At 44.6% G+C, this 19,885-nt stretch overlaps 1 protein-coding gene across 1 annotated transcript in view; it reads left to right on the plus strand.

The window, feature by feature from the left end:
• Positions 1–19,588, plus strand: part of FGF8 (fibroblast growth factor 8) — a gene marked incomplete at its 5' end in the record, with an annotated part of 74,057 nt that extends 54,469 nt beyond the window's left edge. Inside the window, 2 exons of the mRNA XM_033943356.1 lie at positions 5,459–5,565; positions 19,217–19,588. Coding sequence (XP_033799247.1) covers positions 5,459–5,565; positions 19,217–19,495 — 386 coding nt within the window. The remainder of the gene's footprint in view (positions 1–5,458; positions 5,566–19,216) is intronic.
• Between the last annotated feature and the right edge of the window lie 297 nt (positions 19,589–19,885).

Genomic DNA, 19,885 nt, shown 5'->3' on the forward strand with positions numbered 1-19,885 from the left:
TTGAAAGAATCTCCTAGTTTCTGGCATTGGAGGAACCAGTTTCATCCTTTACTGTTGTTTGAGACTTGGGAGGTTAGGCGTTCATCTAGAAAAACTCGTCTTTTTATGGAAGTTTGGGATCCGTATATTCAAAATCTTTCACCTAGAGCAAGAAGTTTAACTCTCAGTGATTTACATTGAAGCTATTGTTATTTACATTGCATTCCAGTTCTTTAATTTTCTTTTCTTTATTTTTGCCAACTTTCATCCGAGGTGGGGGGGGATTATTTTATGGGATTAGTATTTTTATCAATGGTGAATCTTCTTGAATAATTTATTTTATTCCTTTAATAAAATGTTTGAACATAAATAAGGGGGGGGGGAGGGATGAGGGGAGGAGGGGAGGGGGGATTAAAAAGGGGGAATTGGAATTGGGTATAGAGGTTTGAGGTGAATAATATGGAAATATATTTTGGAGGAATAATAGAAATTTGTATAAAAATTTAGTTTTGTGAATTTAATTGTTATAAGAATATTATATATTATATTGATGTACATTTGTTTGATTCCTTCAATAAAATGTTATAAATTAAGTCCTTCTCCACCTCTAAACACGCCTACTTTGGAGTTAGGCACCATAAGATCTTTTGTAGAATCGTGCCTAAAAGCATAGGTGCCTATCACCCAATTAATTATTATTTTCATAATTGAAGCCAATTTACTAATTAATTTCCCCCCCCCCTTTACAACACCGCGATAGTGGTTTTTAGCACAGGCCAGGGCGATGAATGCTCTGCGCTTCTCCTGACACTCATAGAGTTCCTATGAGCATTGAGAGCAGCGCAGAGCATTCAGCGCATCGGCCTGTGCTAAAAAACACTATCGAAGCGCCTATCTGTAGGCACCTTTTGTTGAATTTCCCCTAAAGTGTTAAGCTGTCGATAAACACAATTAAAGCACTCAACAGTAGCATAATGAATAATTTAAATTGTGTTAACTATACTGCCTTCCCTGTCCTTCTCCAGTTTCCCCCCTTCCCCCCCCCCCCCCGTGACTGCTTTGGGAAAAGAGAATGTAGTGCGTAAGGTTACCTGCCTTCCTCCAAGTCCTGCCTCTTCTGATGCAACTTCCTGTTTCCGCGAGGGCTGAGTAATGGCTGCAGGAAAGCTACAGGGCCACCAGAGCAGGACATGCAACCTCATACACCACATTACTTGTACATTGCCCATGCTGTGTGCTCCAAATTCCATTTTTCAGGTTGCAGTGAATATTTTAATGGGCTGATAAATATCTCATATACATATATATTATTGCCACTGCGGACCACACACATTTTTCACTACAGGCCTTTCATCTTTATTCCAAATGTGATGTATTACCAAATTGTGGCACAGCCAAATCTCAGTAATGTATAAATACATTTATAAAATCAATAAAAGAAAAGAATCCCATAAAAGTTCTGAATAGTGCGGTGCCTTTAGACCAGGCTAGCAAAAGTGTCCCTCTAATCTATTCCCAAAGCATAGTGAGAACAACCGTAGTGCAAAAACAGTAGCACATATAGGGGCAAATTCTATAAGTGGTGTCCCAATTTTAGGTAACTTTAGGTGTCCTACCGCTGTCTTAAGAAGCCAATCGGGACACTCGTTTTTAGAAAATACCTACCTGAGGCAAGCCTACACTGTAGGCATTTTCGCAGGTCTAGGAAGACGCGTAGGAACATCTAAGCTCGCCCAAGGCTGGGTGTTTGTGTGGTTTTGGCTGGAAGTGACCTTGGATGAGTTTAAGTGGCCCTAGGCATCTCCCTAGAGCCGCAACAGACGTCTGAAATGTAGGCCATTAAAATGCTGGCCTATATTTCAAATAGACACAGCCGCTGAGCTGATCGTGGCAAGGAAATCTCCCTGCCACGATCAGCTGAGCAGCTGTGGCAGGAACCCTCCCACCAGAATCCCTGAACCCCCACACAAAGTCGGCTGGGAGGAGGGATGCCCACCCCCTCCTTCCACCTCCCCCAAATCCCCCCAACACTGTCTGTGGCAAGAGGGATGCCCAATTCTTCCTGCCGGAAGCCCCAATGCAACCCTCTCAACTGCGATAGGGAGGAGGGATCCCTACTCCCTCCTGCCAACAGACACCCCTGAACCTATGAGCTTCCCAATCTATGTCCCCCCAGACTCAAATCCCCCACCCCTTAGGGGAGAACTTAGGTGCCTAGGTCAATCAGGGCCTAGGCCCCTTCCCGATGCATCCCAGGATGCACCAGGAAGGGGAAGAATTGCCATTGTGAAGAGGCAGGCTTGGCGGATGGAGGGAGTAGGCATCTCTCTGGCCCGCCATACTACAAAAAGTACAGCGGGGGGGGGGGGTTGTTAGGGGGGATTGAGGTGCTGGGTTTAAGGTCTGGTTATGCCACTTCCAATATTATTTTACAGTATTACAATGGGACAATAAGGGGGTGACCACCCATCATCCCTCCAGTACAGTGCAGCACTAAATGAGCACCTTTATACAATCTAGATGTCTCCAGGAGCAGCAGCAAATCCTGATATTGATCTGAACAGCGATAAACACGCATTTCCATTCTGAAATGGGAAATACATGCATATATTGTAGTCCCTCCCTAGTCCTGCACAAGACACATCCAGACCACGCCCCTAGCCATATGTACATATTCATGATTCTGGCTCTCTTAAGATCAGCTTTTAGACATATATGCAAAATACATATCTTAAATGTTGGCTTATGCATATCCAAAATACAAATAGGAAATAACCACCTGTTTGCATTTTATTGCATGAAAGTTTCATCTGTAACAACCTGAAGCCACTGTGGGAGGCAGAGAAGGGAGTGTAGCCTAGTGGTTAGAGCTGATGCCTCAGCACCGTGAGGTTGCAAGTTTGATCCCAGCCTGCTCATTGTGACTTTGGGCAAGTCACTTAACTTGCCATTGCCCCAGGTACCACAGTTAGATTGTGAGCCTGCTGGGACAGATAGGGAAAATACCGAAGAGTATCTGATCACCTTTCAATGTATTGTAAACTGCTTTGGGTGAATCTCTTCAAGAAAAGACAGTTGATAAATCCAAATAATACCCCTGATATTGAGTCTGCAGTAAATTTAAAGGTATTGACTGCCATAACATCCAGGTCATAAGTGGCCACCAGAAATTATCTGGGGCCTGGATGATATTCAGGCCAAATGATTTGCCAGATAATCTTAGAGCAGCCCTTTTGCTGTTTTTTTTTACTGAATATCATTGCTAATGGGGTAAATCCAGTCTCTGTCCAGCTCTACCTCGGACCACCCTGACACTAACTAAACAGTACCATAGCAGTCAGATCTCAAATTCAGTGGCACTAGCTGGTAAATTGCCACTGAATATGTGGTCTGAGGCCAGCCAGCAGGATTTAACCTGTACAATTAAATGCTTTTGAATAATGACTCCATGAAAAATAAATGAATAAGCAGCCCTTCAAAAAAACAATTCAGTCCCCATTTAACAAGGCAAATCAAGAATGGTATTGAAGGAGAATGATAATGGAGACAACATACCCCATGTAGTTATAGAACTATAACTCCCCATAACACTGTCCTAACAAAACCTGACCCCCACCGAAAGAAAAGTAACAGTTCACATTTACTGTCAATGTTTGTTTGAATGATTAGAAAGCAGATCAAATAACTAAAATGGAATGGCGGGGGTGGCCTAGTGGTTAGAGCAGCTGCTCAGCCCCCTGAGGTTGTGAGTTTGATTCCCACTGCAACTCCTTGTGACTCTGGGCAAGTCACTTAACACTTCATTGCTCAAGGTACAAAATAAGTACCTGTCTAAAACATGTAAACTACTTTGATTGTAACCACACACAGAAAAAACAGTATGCAGGTCCCATCCTCTTTATTTCATTGATTACAATTTATAGGTTGCCTTTAACCAAAATGGGGTATAAAAAGACACACATATTAAAAACATAAAAATAATAAATCAACATAAGAACGTAAGAGCTTAAGAATTTGCTGCTGCTGGGTCAGACCAGTGGTCCATCGTGGCCCTCAGGTCTAAGACCCTCTTCGCTTGAGGGGTATTTTGACTTCCTTCATAAAACACTGAGCATTCGGGTTGACGATACTCTATCCTCCATGGCATTAATTCTCTTTATCTTGTGTGTGCCTCCTGTTTTGGCGCTAGCTTAACTACTGCTGTGTTTGTAATGCCATTTTTGTATCACTCTTGCTGTTTGTTGTTCTTGTTAGTTGTCTCCTTTTGCTCAATAAACATGATTATACAAAAAAAAAAAAAAGACCAGTACCCTGAGACCAGCTCTACCTGCAAACAGCGTACTGTTTCTCAGGCTCCTCTGCCTTGGTTATGATAATATAATACAGTAGTTCAGCAGTCACAGAAAACATTAGCGCCAACATCTCAAAATGATTCGGGGTGTCAAACACAATACACAGTGCTCTTCCCTGGACACAGAGAGGGAGCTTGCATGGCACTAGGGGTGGTCAGCATCTACAGAGCTGGCTGCTATGATGGAGCAAATAGGTTACCAGATTTTGTTGAGCTAAAACCCGGACACGTGGCCTCGCCTTGTTTCATCCCAGCCCCTTCTATTCTGCCCAAGCCCTCTGCCCCCCCCCCCCCAAACCTCTTCTACTCGAGGTCAGAGCCGTGTCTCTAGGGCAGGGATGTCAAATGTTGGTCCTCGAGGGATGCAATCCAGTCGGGTTTTCAAGATTTCCCCAGTGAATATGCATGAGATCTATTAGCACACAATGAAAGCAGCGCATGCAAATAGATCTCATGCATATTCATTGGGGAAATCCTGAACACCCGACTGGATTGCGGCCCTCGAGGACCGACATTTGACACCCCTGCTCTAGGGCCTCTGAGCATGCCGCAGATGTGATACAATAATGTTGCATGCATGCGTGTGATGTCATCATGCCATACCCAGGCATGCTCGGAGACTCTCTAGGCCCAGCCCCAAACTTCAAAACCCGGACAAACTGCTGCTTTTTTAAAAAAATCCTTCCAGACACCCAGACAGCCTTCTACAAAGAGGGCATGTCCTGGTAAACGTGTACGTCTGGTAACCCTATATTAATAAAAATGTTTTATATGCTGGAGAAATTCAAATTAGCCACATGACTGAGTGAAGCTTTTCTAGTCCATAAGGCCTTTCCATCCGTCCCATATATGAATAGATAAAGGCCTCAAATTAGATCCTGTACGGTTTCAGCCTTTGCAACTTATTTAATCTGCAGTTCACATAACAAAATATATCAACTACCACAGACCTTAGTCAGTCATGCCCTCTGCCTCTGCCAGCTGGGAGCAAAGCAGAAAAAGTTTTCTTATTGTAAACAATTCTTCTGGTTAGCATAATCACCCGAGCAGAAGCCGCCTAATTGCTACAACCAATGAGCACACCATATTAAGGTAACATTAAAGTGTCTCTTTCTGTTTGCTCACCAGCTAAATTAATTGTGGAAACAGACACATTTGGGAGCAGGGTACGCATCAAAGGTGCCGAGACCGGTTTCTACATCTGTATGAACAAGAAAGGAAAGCTGATTGGAAAGGTAAGGATAATGAAGTACCTGGGGAAACGCTGTGTCACAGTCATTTCGGTAAGCAAAGGGCTTGACAATGCAGACAAAACCAAGGGGGGGGGGGGAAGGGAGGGAGGGACACAGAGACTGAAAAAGAAATAACCCCACAGCCACAGCCATGTTAAAAAAAACAAAACCAAACCCCAACAACCTATTTTTGATCAAAAGGCAAGTAAGACGTGGGATAGAAAAATAGTAACAAAGAGGAGATAAAAGAATAATAAAAAGAAAGGAAAAGCTGAAAGGAAGAAGGGGTGTTTCAAATTCCATATATCTTTTTAACAAATAGCCAAATTGCTTTGCTATTATGTTCAATTACATGGTACAAGTACTTGGAATGTTAAGACACAGAGTTCAGCCTGCCTCATTGCTAAGCCCTGAAATTTTCACATTAGTCATGCTTACTCTTAAACACCCAGTGATTTCTCCAAGGGTTCTCTCTCTCTCTCTCTCTCTCTCTCTCTTCGTCTAAACTTCACTTTCAACCCATTATTAATTCTAAAGACGTGTGCTTCAGAGGGAAATTTTCATTCCTTCTGTTCATTGTGTTGGGTGGGGTGGGGGGGTCCCAGGGTGATCAAAGTTAATGCCCTCTGTCTGCACATACCTGTTTCTTTTTTGTTGTTGTTGTTAAACCACCCCTCCCTTCCCCAACCAACCTCTATGTACTTCTGTAGCAGGTTATTAGGGCTTCTACGATCTATACGAACTATAATGCCTTCATGATTTTTCAATAAGTCGATTTTCCTTCATCCCCCCCCCCCCCCTCCTTGCTTTCCTTCCCTGAGTATCTTGCTTCCTTTCATCTTTTCTCATCTTGAGCTGCCAAGGTAGCAGTTAAGTAGGCAATAAGCCGCGGCTGGAGGTGCTGTAAAACGGACTTTATGATTTGTTCTGGGTGCATTTGAGGTATAAGGGGAAGCTGAATGCCTTACACTCCTCAGGGAAGCACAGAAGGATAGTTTTACCATGCACTCAGCAGGGGCCTGTCGTTCTTATAAAGCAGGATTTGTAGTGGAGGTGTCCGCACAATCTGATTCCCACCCCTACCCCCACCCATCCCCAGTTAAATCTTTTCCATCCCCATCAAATTGGTAGCATCCCTTCACCATCCCCACAGTTTATTTCACGTCCACATAACCAATCTCCCTCTATGAAAAAACGCTTTTAAAAAAACAATACTTTATATTCCGCATATCCTGCAGTTCTATGTGGATTACAAATTATTCAGGCACTCAAGCATTTTTCCCTAACTGTCCCGGTGGGCTCCCACTCTATCTAATGTATCTGGGGCAATGGGGATTAAGTGGCTTGCCCAGGGTCACAAGGAGCAGTACAGGATTCGAACCCACAACCTCAGGGTGCCGAGGCCGTAGCTCTAACCACTGCACCACACAAAAAAGTGGTATATAATCCCATTCCCCTATAAATTCAAACAAAACATAAAGTGCATCCTATGGCATGCTAAAATTTAACATAAAACAACAAGCATTACTTTTTAAAATATGCAATATGCAATATATATATATTATAGCAGAGGAGCTGGTGTTTCATGCTTCCGAGCTAAAGTGTGCATGGGGACCTAATCCCATCCCCATACACTTCTGATCCATCTCCTGCTTTCCCTATTCATTTTAGATTTGCCCCATTTCATCCCCATGATATAAATGTTTTCTCATCAACACCGTGGATACCTGTTGGTTTCCATGAGTTTCCTGTTGTCCCATTGCTGTGCACACCTCTAATTTGAAGGGTAACACTTAGACTATTTGTTTCATGAGAGATCAGTCAATACAGTCCTAGAGATCGGTGAGATCAGTGGAATTCTAGTGGAAAATCTTGAGATTCTATCTGACCACCCATGGCATTCAGCTTGCAAGCACAGTTATCTAAAATAAATTCATTAAGGATTTGATTCACACACACTACCACATGAGCCACTAGGAGTAAAAAAAATGATTGAATCATATTTTGGGGAATGACTGCAGAGAAGCCCCATTGCAAATACTAAAAAAAAGAAAAGAAAAGAAACCCTTTTAGTCCTGTGATCCAACATGCATTATCAACTGCAGTACAATATACAGAAGGCTCGTTATTTCTTTAGAAGCTACGAAGGAAAAGAAAAGGAAAAGGGGATAGGATTGGATTTGAAATATCTCCTTTCTGTGGCTACAGTCTAAGCAGTTTATATATTATATACAGGTACTTATTTTGTACATGGGGCCAGTGGGAGAGACAGGGGGCGGCAGTCTACCCTGGTTGCATGCTTTAAAGGGGTACACAACCGGCAGACTGGGTCCAGGACCTCCCACCCTACTCTGCCGCTTTTGCTTTTCTGAACCAGCAGCAGCGGCACTAAATTTTAAATTCAGCCATCGCAGGACCTTCCTACACCTCCCCGGGGCTGCCGGTCCACCCTCTCTAATGTTACTTCCTTGTTCCAGAGCAGAGCTAGCAGCTGCAGGGAGGAGCAGGAAGGTCCCAGAATAGCTGCATTTAAGTTTACAGCCGCTGCTGCTGGTTCGAGAAGCATACAGCAGTGGTGGGGAAGAGAAAGGGCAGGATAATGGATGGTATTGGTGTGGAGATAGAGAGAAGGGAGCAGGATACTGGTATGGAAAGGTGATGGAGGTAGAAGGAAGTGGGAGAGAGAGGGGGGTGGATGCTGATGAAATTGGGGTGCAGGGAGAAGGAGAGACAAAAGTAGGAAGGATACTGGATGGAACTGGGTTGGAGGCAGAGAGAGGGGGCAGATGCTGAATGGAAGTGGAGAGAGGACAGATGCTGGATAGAAGTGAACAGGACAGAGAGAAGAGAAGATACTGAATGGAAGAGGTAGAGAAAGAGGGCACATGATAAAAGGAGAGGGATAAATAAAAAAGGACACATAGCTGATGGGGGAAGAGGATAGAATTACTGAAATACGGAGGTGATGAGGGAAAGAGGTGGCAAGCTGTAGGTAGACACAGTAAAAAGAGAGAAATTTAGGTCTGGATAGTAAGAAATAATTTAATCTAGACAGATGCAGAAAATAAATTGAGAAGGAAGAAGAGGGAAGAAAAGGAATGGGAAGGGAAGGAGAGGAGACCATTGGGGGAGGGATGGAAGGGAAGAAGATGGATATCAGACCAATAGGGGTGGAGGGAGAGATGGAAGGGGGAGGCAGACAGTTGCTGGAAGGGACATAGAAGGAGATAAGATGCAATATGGAAGAGTCAGAGAGGGCAGACAGTGGATGGAAGGAAGAGAGTGATGAGAAGATGAGGAAAGCAGAAACCAGAGAAGGCAAAGGTAGAAATTTTTTTTTCTGTTTCTTTTATTTATTTTTTTGCTTTAGGATAAAGTAGTATTGTAGCTGTGTTGATAAACATTTATAAATAAAAAATGGAAATAAGGTGATCATTTTATTGGACTAATTTTAACACATTTTTGACTAATTCAGAGACCAAAACCCTCTTCCTTATGTCAGTACTGGATACCGTAACAGCAGTATACTTTAATGACCTGAGGAAAGAGGTTTTGTCCTCTGAAAGAATGTATTAGTCCATTAAAATGGTATCTTATTTTCCATTTTTTGTTTTATTTTTATTTGTAAAGTGATGATTGCTATTCCTCAATTTTTTTCAAATTTACATCTGCTATCTTTATATTTTGCACAATATTAAGGGACATGCGTCACTGTTTTTGTTGCTGTGGTGTTGCATTGTATGCAAAGTCTGGCTTCTTTGTGGTTCAGTTTAACTTTTGTCTACATATTTCTATTTTTACCCCCTCTTCTACGAAACCGCGCTAGCGGTTTTTAGTGCAGAGAGCCGCGCTTTTCCCGATGCTCATAGAAACTCAATGAGCATCAGGAGCAGTGCGGGCCATTCAGTGTGGCTCTCTGCGCTAAAAAACGCTAGCACGGTTTCGTAGAAGAGGGGGTTAGTTTATGATTACATATTCCATACTGGGTGAGGGTGTTTCTGTGTTCTGTGTGTATGAAAGACATGGTTTTCTGTTAGCACTGATTGTGCAGGATCGATCTGTATTAGTCTGGCTTGTTTAGTTTTACATTGTGTGCATACATACATAGATGGATCAAAAATTGTTTGGCAGGTAGGAAACATAGGGTAGGAGTGAAGGGCCACTACTCGGACTAGAGAAGGGTCACCAGTGGCGTACCTAGCATCTGTGACATCTGGGGCCCATCATTTTTTGACACCCCCCCATCTATATGAAAAATATGATTTTTAGTAACAATCCACATATCGCACAACAAGAGTGTACCTAGGAAAAGGCAGCAGTGCACTAGAACACCAACACATACATTGTAAAACTAAACAAGCCAGATCCTGCACAGTCAATTGATCCTGTACAGTCGATGCTATCAGAAAGCCATGTCCCTTTCATACACACAGACAGATACACCCTTGCCCAATATGGAATAATCACAAACTAAAAATAGAAATATGTAGACAAAAGTTAAACTGAACTGCCAAGAAACCAGACTCTGCATACAATGCAAAACTACAACACCACAAAAACAGTAACACATGTCCTCTAATACTGTGCAAAATATAAAGACAGTAGATGTAAATTTGAAAAAACTGATACATAACAATCACCACTTTACAAATTAACAAATAAAAATAAAACAAATAATGAGAAATAAGAAAATACAATTTTATTGGACTAATCCCCATAAGCTCGGTCCCCATCCCTGCAAACCACCTGATTCCATCCATACAAGCCTTGAATTGTTTTATATTGAACTTATTATATTAAAGTATAAAAAGAAACAATATTCTGTACAATTGTCAATTTATAAATCAACATCTTCTCCCCACACTCTCTTCCCCATTTCCCTTCAGCGTCCTCAGCCCACTCTCTCTCCACTTTCCTTCAGCGCACGCACATAAAAACAAGCAAGTAATTTTATATCATTTTCATTCTATTCATTCATAGAAATTAAAGTCTAAATAATGCCAGTCACATAACTAGCCCTGCCCTAGTCACATCCCCTGCTGCCTGCTCTGGTTGGGCAGGAGGGCATCCACGCATGTGCGCATGTAACGCGATGGCATCACGCGTTGCCCTCCTACCTGACGGCAATTTTGAGGGAGGCTTTTCAAAATCCAGACAAAGTGCCAGGTTTTGAAAAGCCTTCTGAACCCCCGGACATGTCCTCAAAAGGAGGACATGTCTGGGGAAATCTGAACAACTGGTAACCCTACCACTGAGTCCCAGCTATGCCACTGCTTGCCGGTGTAATCATCTGTTGAGCATTGGTTTCAATATATATGGGAAGTAATTTTATAAGGGAGCTCTCCTAGTTAAATGGCTTTTTAACATGCCTATGTTAAGGTTAGAGAGGGGTGAGGGGGAACCCAACTGAGATAGGAACCGGTGGGAGGGAGGCACAGCTGATCATCAAGAGGAAGCAAGGAACAGAGGTGTTTAGGATGGAGGAGTGGGGCAAGTAGGAGGTATTAAGTATCTTACTCCCAAATATAGGTCATGAGGAATGAGTAGCAAGGAGAAAATAGGATAAGAAGGGAGAGGAGGAACAAAAGATTAAAAGAAAGGGGGAGCTGAGAAAGAAGTAGGGTGGTATGAGAGAAGAGAAGGTATTTAGAAACTTGACGGCAGATAAAGGCCAAATGGCCCATCTAGTCTGCCCAACTTGTTGTGGATAGACTCGGTAGGGAAGAGACTTGTAAACTGGCTGGGAGAATTTTTTTTTTTTGTGGGGGGGAGGTATGGATGAGCCAGGCTGGATTGGAAGTTGGAAGAACTAGAAAGGGTGTGGTATAGATAGGGTTGCCAGATTTTCCTTTTGGAAAATCCGTACCCCCTAGCCCCACCCACAGGCCTGCCTAGTTATGCCTCCCCCCAACCCCCCCACCCCCGCTGCCTGCCTTGTTGGGCAGGGAGGAAGTCCGCGCATACGTGGACACTACGTGATGACACTGATATTTTACGCACAATATATAGAATCTGGCCCTTAATATATAATATTATTATTTTTTGAAGAGGGAAAGGCATGGCAGGGTGGAGAACGGGTGAGGAAGCGCTATGAAGTTTGTGCACTCACATTAGAGTGTGTTAACTGAATCAGTGGCGTAACAAGGGAGATTAGTACCCAGGGCAGGGGCAGCCTGCATCCCTGTATTGTGTGCCCCCTAACTCTTCTTCACCGCTTGAGCAACACCCCCCCCCTCCACACACACACATACACACACTTGCACTAGCCTCGGCTCCCTTCTGACATCAGCTCCTGGTCCCATGACTAGGAAGTGACATCAGAAAGAAGCCGAGGCCAGCACGAGCAGCAAGTGGAAGATGCTGCTTGCGTCAGCGAACGTTTAAGGAGGTACATGGTGGGGTGGGGGTGGGGGCAGAGAGGAGCAGAGGCACATCACCCCTCACAAGGACAGAACCTGGGGAAGTCTCTTTATTATGCAACTAAACTGAATAATGCAGATTTAACCCGCGATCCTATACCGCCTCCAAAATATGAAAAATGGCCAAGCACTAATGCTAATATTAACACAATGCCAGAAATTCAACAAATAGAAAAAAAGGGTCTATTTTATAGCCATGCTAGAAATGGGCTTAGTGAGTACACTAAACCCATTTATTAGTACAGATTAGTAAAAAGGGCCTCTAAATAAAGCAAACACACATACGTAAACTGTAGAGAATCATGAAAACGGTAGAGTTTATTACTTAATTTGACAAGTCTCCTTGTTATATCGAGAAAAAAAAAATGCAAAGAAGGAACCACTGGTAAACGAGCTATAAGAAGAGGAGGCGAGGATTCTTTGCATACCTAAGCAGCAGAAGAAGCCTGTATATCCCAGGATATAAATACTCCTCAAGGTTATTTGGGGGCCTGGGGAAGGGTGGAAGAGGCTATGTAGGCATTTATGTTTTCAAAGAAAAGAAAACAGATGGAAAATACCTGCTGTCAAGGCGTAAAGCCAAAAAAGGTGGAAGTTGTTCTTCGCTCTTTCAGACGGTCCATGTTTGTTTCAGACATTTTTTTTCCTTAATTAACATTTTTGAGCTGTTGCAAATATTAAACTGGACGACACCTCAAGGGTGAAATCGATTCAAGCAGCCTAGAGAGAACACCAAGGCAGGAGGAACTGCTCGGTAAGAGTATGAAGATTGCAGCCATTTTGTGGAGGGCTGGAACCGAGTCCGTCTTTTGGAAGATGACATCAAGCCTCTGGCAAGGCGAAAAGAGAAATAAATGTGTAGTTTTCTCTTATAATTGTGGGGAGAGGCAACACTGAAAACCTGTGGTAAAACACAGACACAAAACTGGTTACGTTCAAGCCTTAAATTCTCTTGTCCCTTTAGCAAAATGGTTTACACAATGATTGATTGCTTGATAAGGACCTGCCGTGCCTGAACTCAGCCTAAAATAAGCTACTGTAGAACAGCTGTGTTTAACCTCAACATTAGAATGCACTCCCTATAGACAATGGGTTCAAAATGCTCAAAAACATTAGGCCCCCGCAGAGCAGGATTTGACATTGCTGTTATCATCTGGCGCTCGACTTCATGTGTGAGCCTATCTATTAACAGTCAGGCCTGAAGAGATAGAGGAAAAGGTCACACACACACAGCATTGCTCTGCTCGTTTTTGTTATTGGCCAGCACAGATTGGGGGAGGCATTGTGCACCTACCACCGGCCTCTCGTAGACAATACGATGAAATCTTCCGCCCAATGTGTGGTGGCGGCGGCCAAAAAAGCAAACAGGATGCTAGGAATTATTAAAAAAGGGATGGTTAACAAGACTAAGAATATCATAATGCCTCTGTAACGCTCCATGGTGTGACCTCATCTGGAGTTTTGCGCTCAATTCTGGTCTCCTTATCTCAAGAAAGATATGGGGGTGCTAGAAAAGGTTCAAAGAAGAGCAACCAAGATGGTAAAGGGGATGGAACTCCTCTCGTATGAGGAAAGACTAAAACGGTTAGGGCTCTTAAGCTTGGAAAAGAGAAGGCTGAGGGGAGATATGATTGAAGTCTACAAAATCCTGAGTGGAGTAGAATGGGTACAAGTGGATCGATTTTTCACTCTGTCAAAAATTACAAAGTCTAGGGGACACTCGATGAAGTTACAGGGAAATTCTTTTAAAACTAAACTAAACTAAACTAAACCTTGGGTTTATATACCGCACCATCTCCACGAATGCGGAAATAATAATAATAATAATAATAACTAATAGGAGGAAATTTTTTTTCACTCATACCATTGGTCCGACCCAGCAATGGCAATTCTTATGTTCTTAAGCTCCGGAACGCGTTGCCAGAGGATGTGGTAAGAGCAGATAGCGTAGTTAGTTTTAAGAAAGGTTTGGACAAGTTCCTGGAGGAAAAGCCCATAGTCTGTTATTGAGAAAGACACGGGGGAAGCCACTGCTTACCCTGTATCGGTAGCTTGAAATATTGCTACACCTTGGGTTTTGGCCAGGTACTAGTGACCTGTATTGGCCACCGTGAGAACAGGCTACTGGGCTTGATGGACCATTGGTCTGACCCAGTAAGGCTCTTCTTATGCTCTTATGCTCTCCCTCCACATCCACAACTTCATTGCTGATGCCATGTTAGATGTCTCAGGCTATTTACACACACCCTCCTACTATTTGCATATGCAAATACTATACAAGCCTAAAATAACCTCCATTATGTAAATACATGTACTGTATTTTCTTTCTGTGGCTTTTTATTTTTCCATGAATGTGCTTTAAAAATCACATGATTGTTTCTGTCAGAGATTTAAACCAAAAATGACAGGGCTCAAAATTCAGAAACAAGCTGAGTTTCTACATTTATTCTCACAAGATAGGGCAGAAACATCCACTCCCAGCCCTCAGACACAGCCATCTCTGCTAAAAAAAATAAAAAAAATTCAGATAGGTGTCACTAGACATCCTAAGAATTCTGTGTGGAACTATTAATTGTTAATTTAATTTTTTTTTTTTGATTGGCTGATGTCAATTATAAGGCCATAATGATGGCCTCCTGGCCACTCAAGCAGCTAAACTAGACAACCAAATCGCCAATCTACTGACGGCATCCCTCGATTACAAGACTTTTAGAAAAGAAATAAAGACCATACTCTTTAAGAAAACTCTGAAAAAAGAAATAATACCGCAAGTCTCAAACTCCACCTCTCACTAAAGCCAACTACCCCAAACAAATAAACTTACCCATTTCTCACTCTTTTTGAAAATGACCAATTTTTTTTTTTTTTTTTTGTAAGTTCTTATTGTAATACATCTTGGATAATTCTTTTGTAATCCGCCTTGAACTGCAAGGTAATGGCGGAATAGAAATCCCTAATGTAATGTAATGTAATTAAGCCAATTAAAAGATGTGCTTAGCAATGTGTAATGCAGTAGAGTTACCAGATTTTGTGAAGTAAAAACCCAGACATGTGGCCCCGCCCACAGCACAGCCCTGTCCTACCCAGCCCCGCCCCATTCTGCCCCAACACTGCCCCGTTCCACCTCAGCCCTGCCCCTACACAAGCCTCCTCTTAAGCTCAAGGTTGTGTCCGGGAGGGCCTCTAAGCATGCATGGATGCGACGCAATTATATCGCATGCGCACCCAGACATTCTTCTAAAAAGAGGACATGTCCGGGTAAGTCCGGATGTCTACTAACTCTATAATGTAGGCATCCTAAACAGAATCCAGGCCTAAGGACTTGCATGTTAATCCCGCGCTAATCAGTTAGCATATGGCAATGTAGCAGCACTCACTGATTAGCAAGGAATCATCCACTCCCTGTCGTAGACACCCCTCCAGCCCCAAAAAAACCCCACGTATTTTTTTTTAGCACACGTAGCATGTGAACATTTGGAACTTACCACAGAATGCCTGGGTTCAGCACTGATTTTGCTGTAGTCTGCTTTTTGGTTCATAGACAGTGGAGCGCAAGACGTCAGCGCTCTGACAATCCAGCGCCGACCATTCGGCGCAAGACAGAAGCGCGCAGGGGAAAAGTAATTTTTAAAGAGCTCCGACAGGGGGTTTGGGGTGACAACCCCCCCCCTTTATTGGTTAGTGTTCGCGCTGCTGTTGGAGGAGGGTTCGGGGGGTTGGAAACCTTCATTATAGCGAAAACGGAACTTTTTCTGATTTTTTCGGGAAAAGTTCTGTTTTCTCTATAATGTGAGGGGTTTCACCCCCAACACCTCCCCGCAACGGCAGTGCGAACAGTAACCAATAAAGTTGTCACCCCAAACCCCCAGTCGGAGCTCTTTAAAAATTATTTTTCCCCCCGCGTGCTTCTGTCTTAAGCCAAATTGTCGGCGCTGGATTGTCGGCGCGCTGGCGTCTGGCGCGCGTTTATCCCGTCACCCTGCTTTTCTTTACAAATGTTAGAAAACACGAGGGACAGGTGATGGAATTCCAACTCCTCCCGGATTGCCTGCTTTGGTAGGTTGCCATAACACAGCACCTAACCCTTTGGTCAATCTTGCCTGTCATATCTGTGATATATCTGTTGTGAAAGGAGCATCAACGTTGCTATTTAGACTAAAGACTAAAGAGGTTGGGGCTCTTCAGCTTGGAAAAGAGACGGCTGAGGAGGGATATGATTGAAGTCTACAAAATCCTGAGTGGAGTAGAACGGGTACAAGTGGATCGATTTTTCACTCCGTCTAATATTACAAAGACTAGGGGGCACTCGATGAACTTACAGGGAAATGCTTTTAAAACCAATAGGAGGAAATTTTTTTTCACTCAGAGAATAGTTAAGCTCTGGAACGCGTTGCCAGAAGATGTGGGAAGAGCGGATAGTGTGGCTGGTTTTAAGAAAGGTTTGGACAAATTCCTGGAAGAAAAGTCCATAGTCTGTTATTGAGACAGACATGGGGGAAGCCACTGCTTGCCCTGGATCGGTAGAATGGAATGTTGCTACTCCTTGGGTTTTGGCCAGGTACTAGTGACCTGGATTGGCCACCGTGAGAACAGGCTACTGGGCTTGATGGACCATTGGTCTGACCCAGTAAGGCTAGTCTTATGTTCTTATATCTGTTGTGAAAGGCGCATCAATGCGGCTATTTAGGTGGATGTGGATGTCTCGTAGACCAAAGGAGTGGACCATCCCATTGCCCCTGTGTCGTGCTGCTGTGGCTGCTTTGCCGAATATGGTGATTGAAAAGTTATGAAACTATTCTAGCCTCTAAATTTATGCCTGACAAATTTTCTTAAGGCTCACCTAACTCCAGTGCTGGAGCTGTTTAAGAGATATCTTCTAGAAATGTTGGGCTACCTTCTGTGATTTAACTTTATTTCCTACGCTCTGGGAAGAAGCTAAAAGCCAAAGAAAAGGGGATCCATAAGGGAAAATGCCCCCTGATACACTAGAGTTAGCAAGGTTTCTGAAGAACTCATTAAGAAAAGAGAACAGGAGACCAGTGTGGCACAGGCACTGAATACTTTCAGGGAAGTTCCAGAAACTGGCACTTAGACTTATTTTCCACTTACACATATCAGCGGTATCAGTAGTTGGGCAGGTGCCATTGTATGTAGGCTAGGCATTATTCTTAGGGTTACCATATTTGTGAAGAGAAAAAAAAAAGAGGACATATGACCCTACCCACACTCCACCCATTTCCTTGATCCTCTGTTGCGGCTCTCAAATAGTTGTTTGAAATGTTCCTCAAGTCCTGCAAATTTGTAAATTCAATCGTGCCCGCTTGAATAGTGTCTAGAAAGAGGATTGCCGAAGGCAAGGTATGGATGAAGGTCCGACTATGCTTGTGCCATATGTACATACAGCCATAGGGCAGGTCAAAGATCAGGATTCATATTTAAATGCACTTGTACTGCAGTGGTATGACAAAGGCAGAGAAACCATGAAATACTTGCATTCAGAGAATTGTGTGATGAAAGCAGAATTTTCATCGATGTATTTAAATAGTATAGGCTTAAATGTATAAGCCTGAAATCTTTTGGTGGCCCTCAAAGCTTTCTCGTATTCACATTTTAGCCATTTACAAGAAAAAGGTTGGAGACCACTGGGCTATACTGTTTTTGAAACTTCGGCGTAGTAAAGGGGGAGCGGTCCGCCCCATGTGCCATCTTGGTGGGGGCACCAGCACCCATCCTAATCTCTGCCCTCTCGTTGCCCGCCCCTCCCCCCCCGACCGCACGTGCGCACCACTTCCCTTCCCCTGTACCTTTTTAACATTCGCGACGCGAGCAGCAACCCCAGCCTGTTGCTCGCGCCCGCGCCAGCTCTTCTTCTGACTTCACATCCTGGACCCGTGCCTAGGAAGTGGCATCAGAGGAAAAGCCAACGCTGGTGCGAGCAGCAGTTTGGGGGTTGCTTCTCACGCCGCAAATGTTATAGACGTACGGAGGAAGGGAAGGGGCGCGAGTGCATGGCAGGAGAGGGCGGGGAAGGGACATATGGGGGCGGATAAGTGGGCGGGAGAGGGGCGGCACCGCAAATGTTGTAGACGTACAGAGGAAGGGAAGGGGCGCATGTGTGCGGCAGGAGAGGACGGGGAAGGGACGGATGGGGGCTGAGAAGTGGGCGGGGGAAGGGCGGCACCGCAAATGTTGTAGACATATGGAGGAAAGGAAGGGGTGCAAGTGCGCAGCAGGAGAGGACGGGGAAGGGATGGATGGGGCAGAGAAGTGGGCGGGGGAGGGGCAGCACCGCAAATGTTGTAGACGTACGGAGGAAGGGAAGGGGCGCATGTGCGCAGCAGGAGAGGGCGGGGAGGGGGCGGAGAAGTGGGGCGGGGGAGGGGCAGCACCGCAAATGTTGTAGACGTACGGAGGAAGGGAAGGGGCGCATGTGCGCAGCAGGAGAGGGCGGGGAGGGGGCGGAGAAGTGGGCGGGGGAGGGGTGGCACCGCAAATGTTGTAGACGTACGGAGGAAGGGAAGGGGCGCATGTGCGCGGCAGGAGAGGACGGGGAAGGGACGGATGGGGGCTGAGAAGTGGGCAGGGGAGGGGCGGCACCGCAAATGTAGACGTACGGAGGAAGGGAAGGGGTGCAAGTGCGCAGCAGGAGAGGACGGGGAAGGGACGGATGGGTGCGGAGGAGTGGGTGGGGGAGGGGCGGCACCGTAAATGTTGTAGACGTATGGAGGAAGGGAAGGGGCGCATATGCGCAGCAGGAGAGGGCAGGGAGGGGGCGGAGAAGTGGGCGGGGGAGGGGCAGCACCGCAAATGTTGTAGACGTACGGAGGAAGGGAAGGGGCGAATGTGCGCGGCAGGAGAGGACGGGGAAGGGACGGATGGGGACTGAGAAGTGGGCGGGGGAGGGGCGGCACCGCAAATGTAGACGTACGGAGGAAGAGAAGGGGTGCAAGTGCGCAGCAGGAGAGGGCAGGGAGGGGGCAGAGAAGTGGGCGGGGGAGGGGCAGCACCGCAAATGTTGTAGATGTACGGAGGAAGGGAAGGGGCGCATGTGCGCGGAAGGAGAGGGCGGGGAAGGGACGGATGGGGGCGGAGAAGTGGGCAGGGATTGGGAGCCGCCGCCCCGGCCACCTCGCACCCTCGCTACGCCACTGCTTGTATTCATAGTATAATGGTGTATAAAATATATGAGCTGAGCTTGCAGAAACAGTTTGCTTTTTTTCTGTTCCCTTTGACAGAGCAACGGAAGAGGCAAAGACTGCGTTTTCACGGAGATAGTGCTGGAGAACAACTACACTGCGTTGCAGAATGCCAAATACGAAGGGTGGTACATGGCTTTCACCAGGAAAGGTCGCCCCAGGAAAGGCTCCAAGACCAGGCAACACCAGAGGGAAGTCCACTTCATGAAGAGGCTGCCTAAGGGTCATCAGACCACTGAGCCTCACAGACGCTTTGAGTTTATTAACTATCCCTTTAATAGGAGAAGTAAAAGAACTCGATACTCAAGCCAGCGGTAGAAACTGGGTCTTGGCCTATGTTCTTCCCCCCCTTTTACTTCCTGTGGACTTCTTGCAGAGATTTTTCTATAAAATATTATAAAACAAAAGAAGAAATCCTGAACTTGGTGTTTATAATTTTTTTTTTTTACAAAAAGATGCTTTATTTTTGTATTCCAATGGGACTTTTTTGTTTGGGGTTGTTTTTTTTTTAAAAGAATAAATTGTATATAGAAGCGAACTACACTTTTCATTTAGAAATTAGATTTTTTTTACTTTTATTTGTAGCAGAGAAAATAATGAAAAATAGAACTTGGGACCAAAAGTGCTACTTAAAAATGAAAAAAAATAACACTTAACCAAAAAAGAACAATAAGAACAAGTAAAAACCACGAGGTGCCGCAAAGCAAA

Source organism: Geotrypetes seraphini, chromosome 4 (genome assembly GCF_902459505.1).
Source record: "Geotrypetes seraphini chromosome 4, aGeoSer1.1, whole genome shotgun sequence".
Classification (NCBI taxonomy): Eukaryota; Metazoa; Chordata; class Amphibia; order Gymnophiona; family Dermophiidae; genus Geotrypetes; species Geotrypetes seraphini.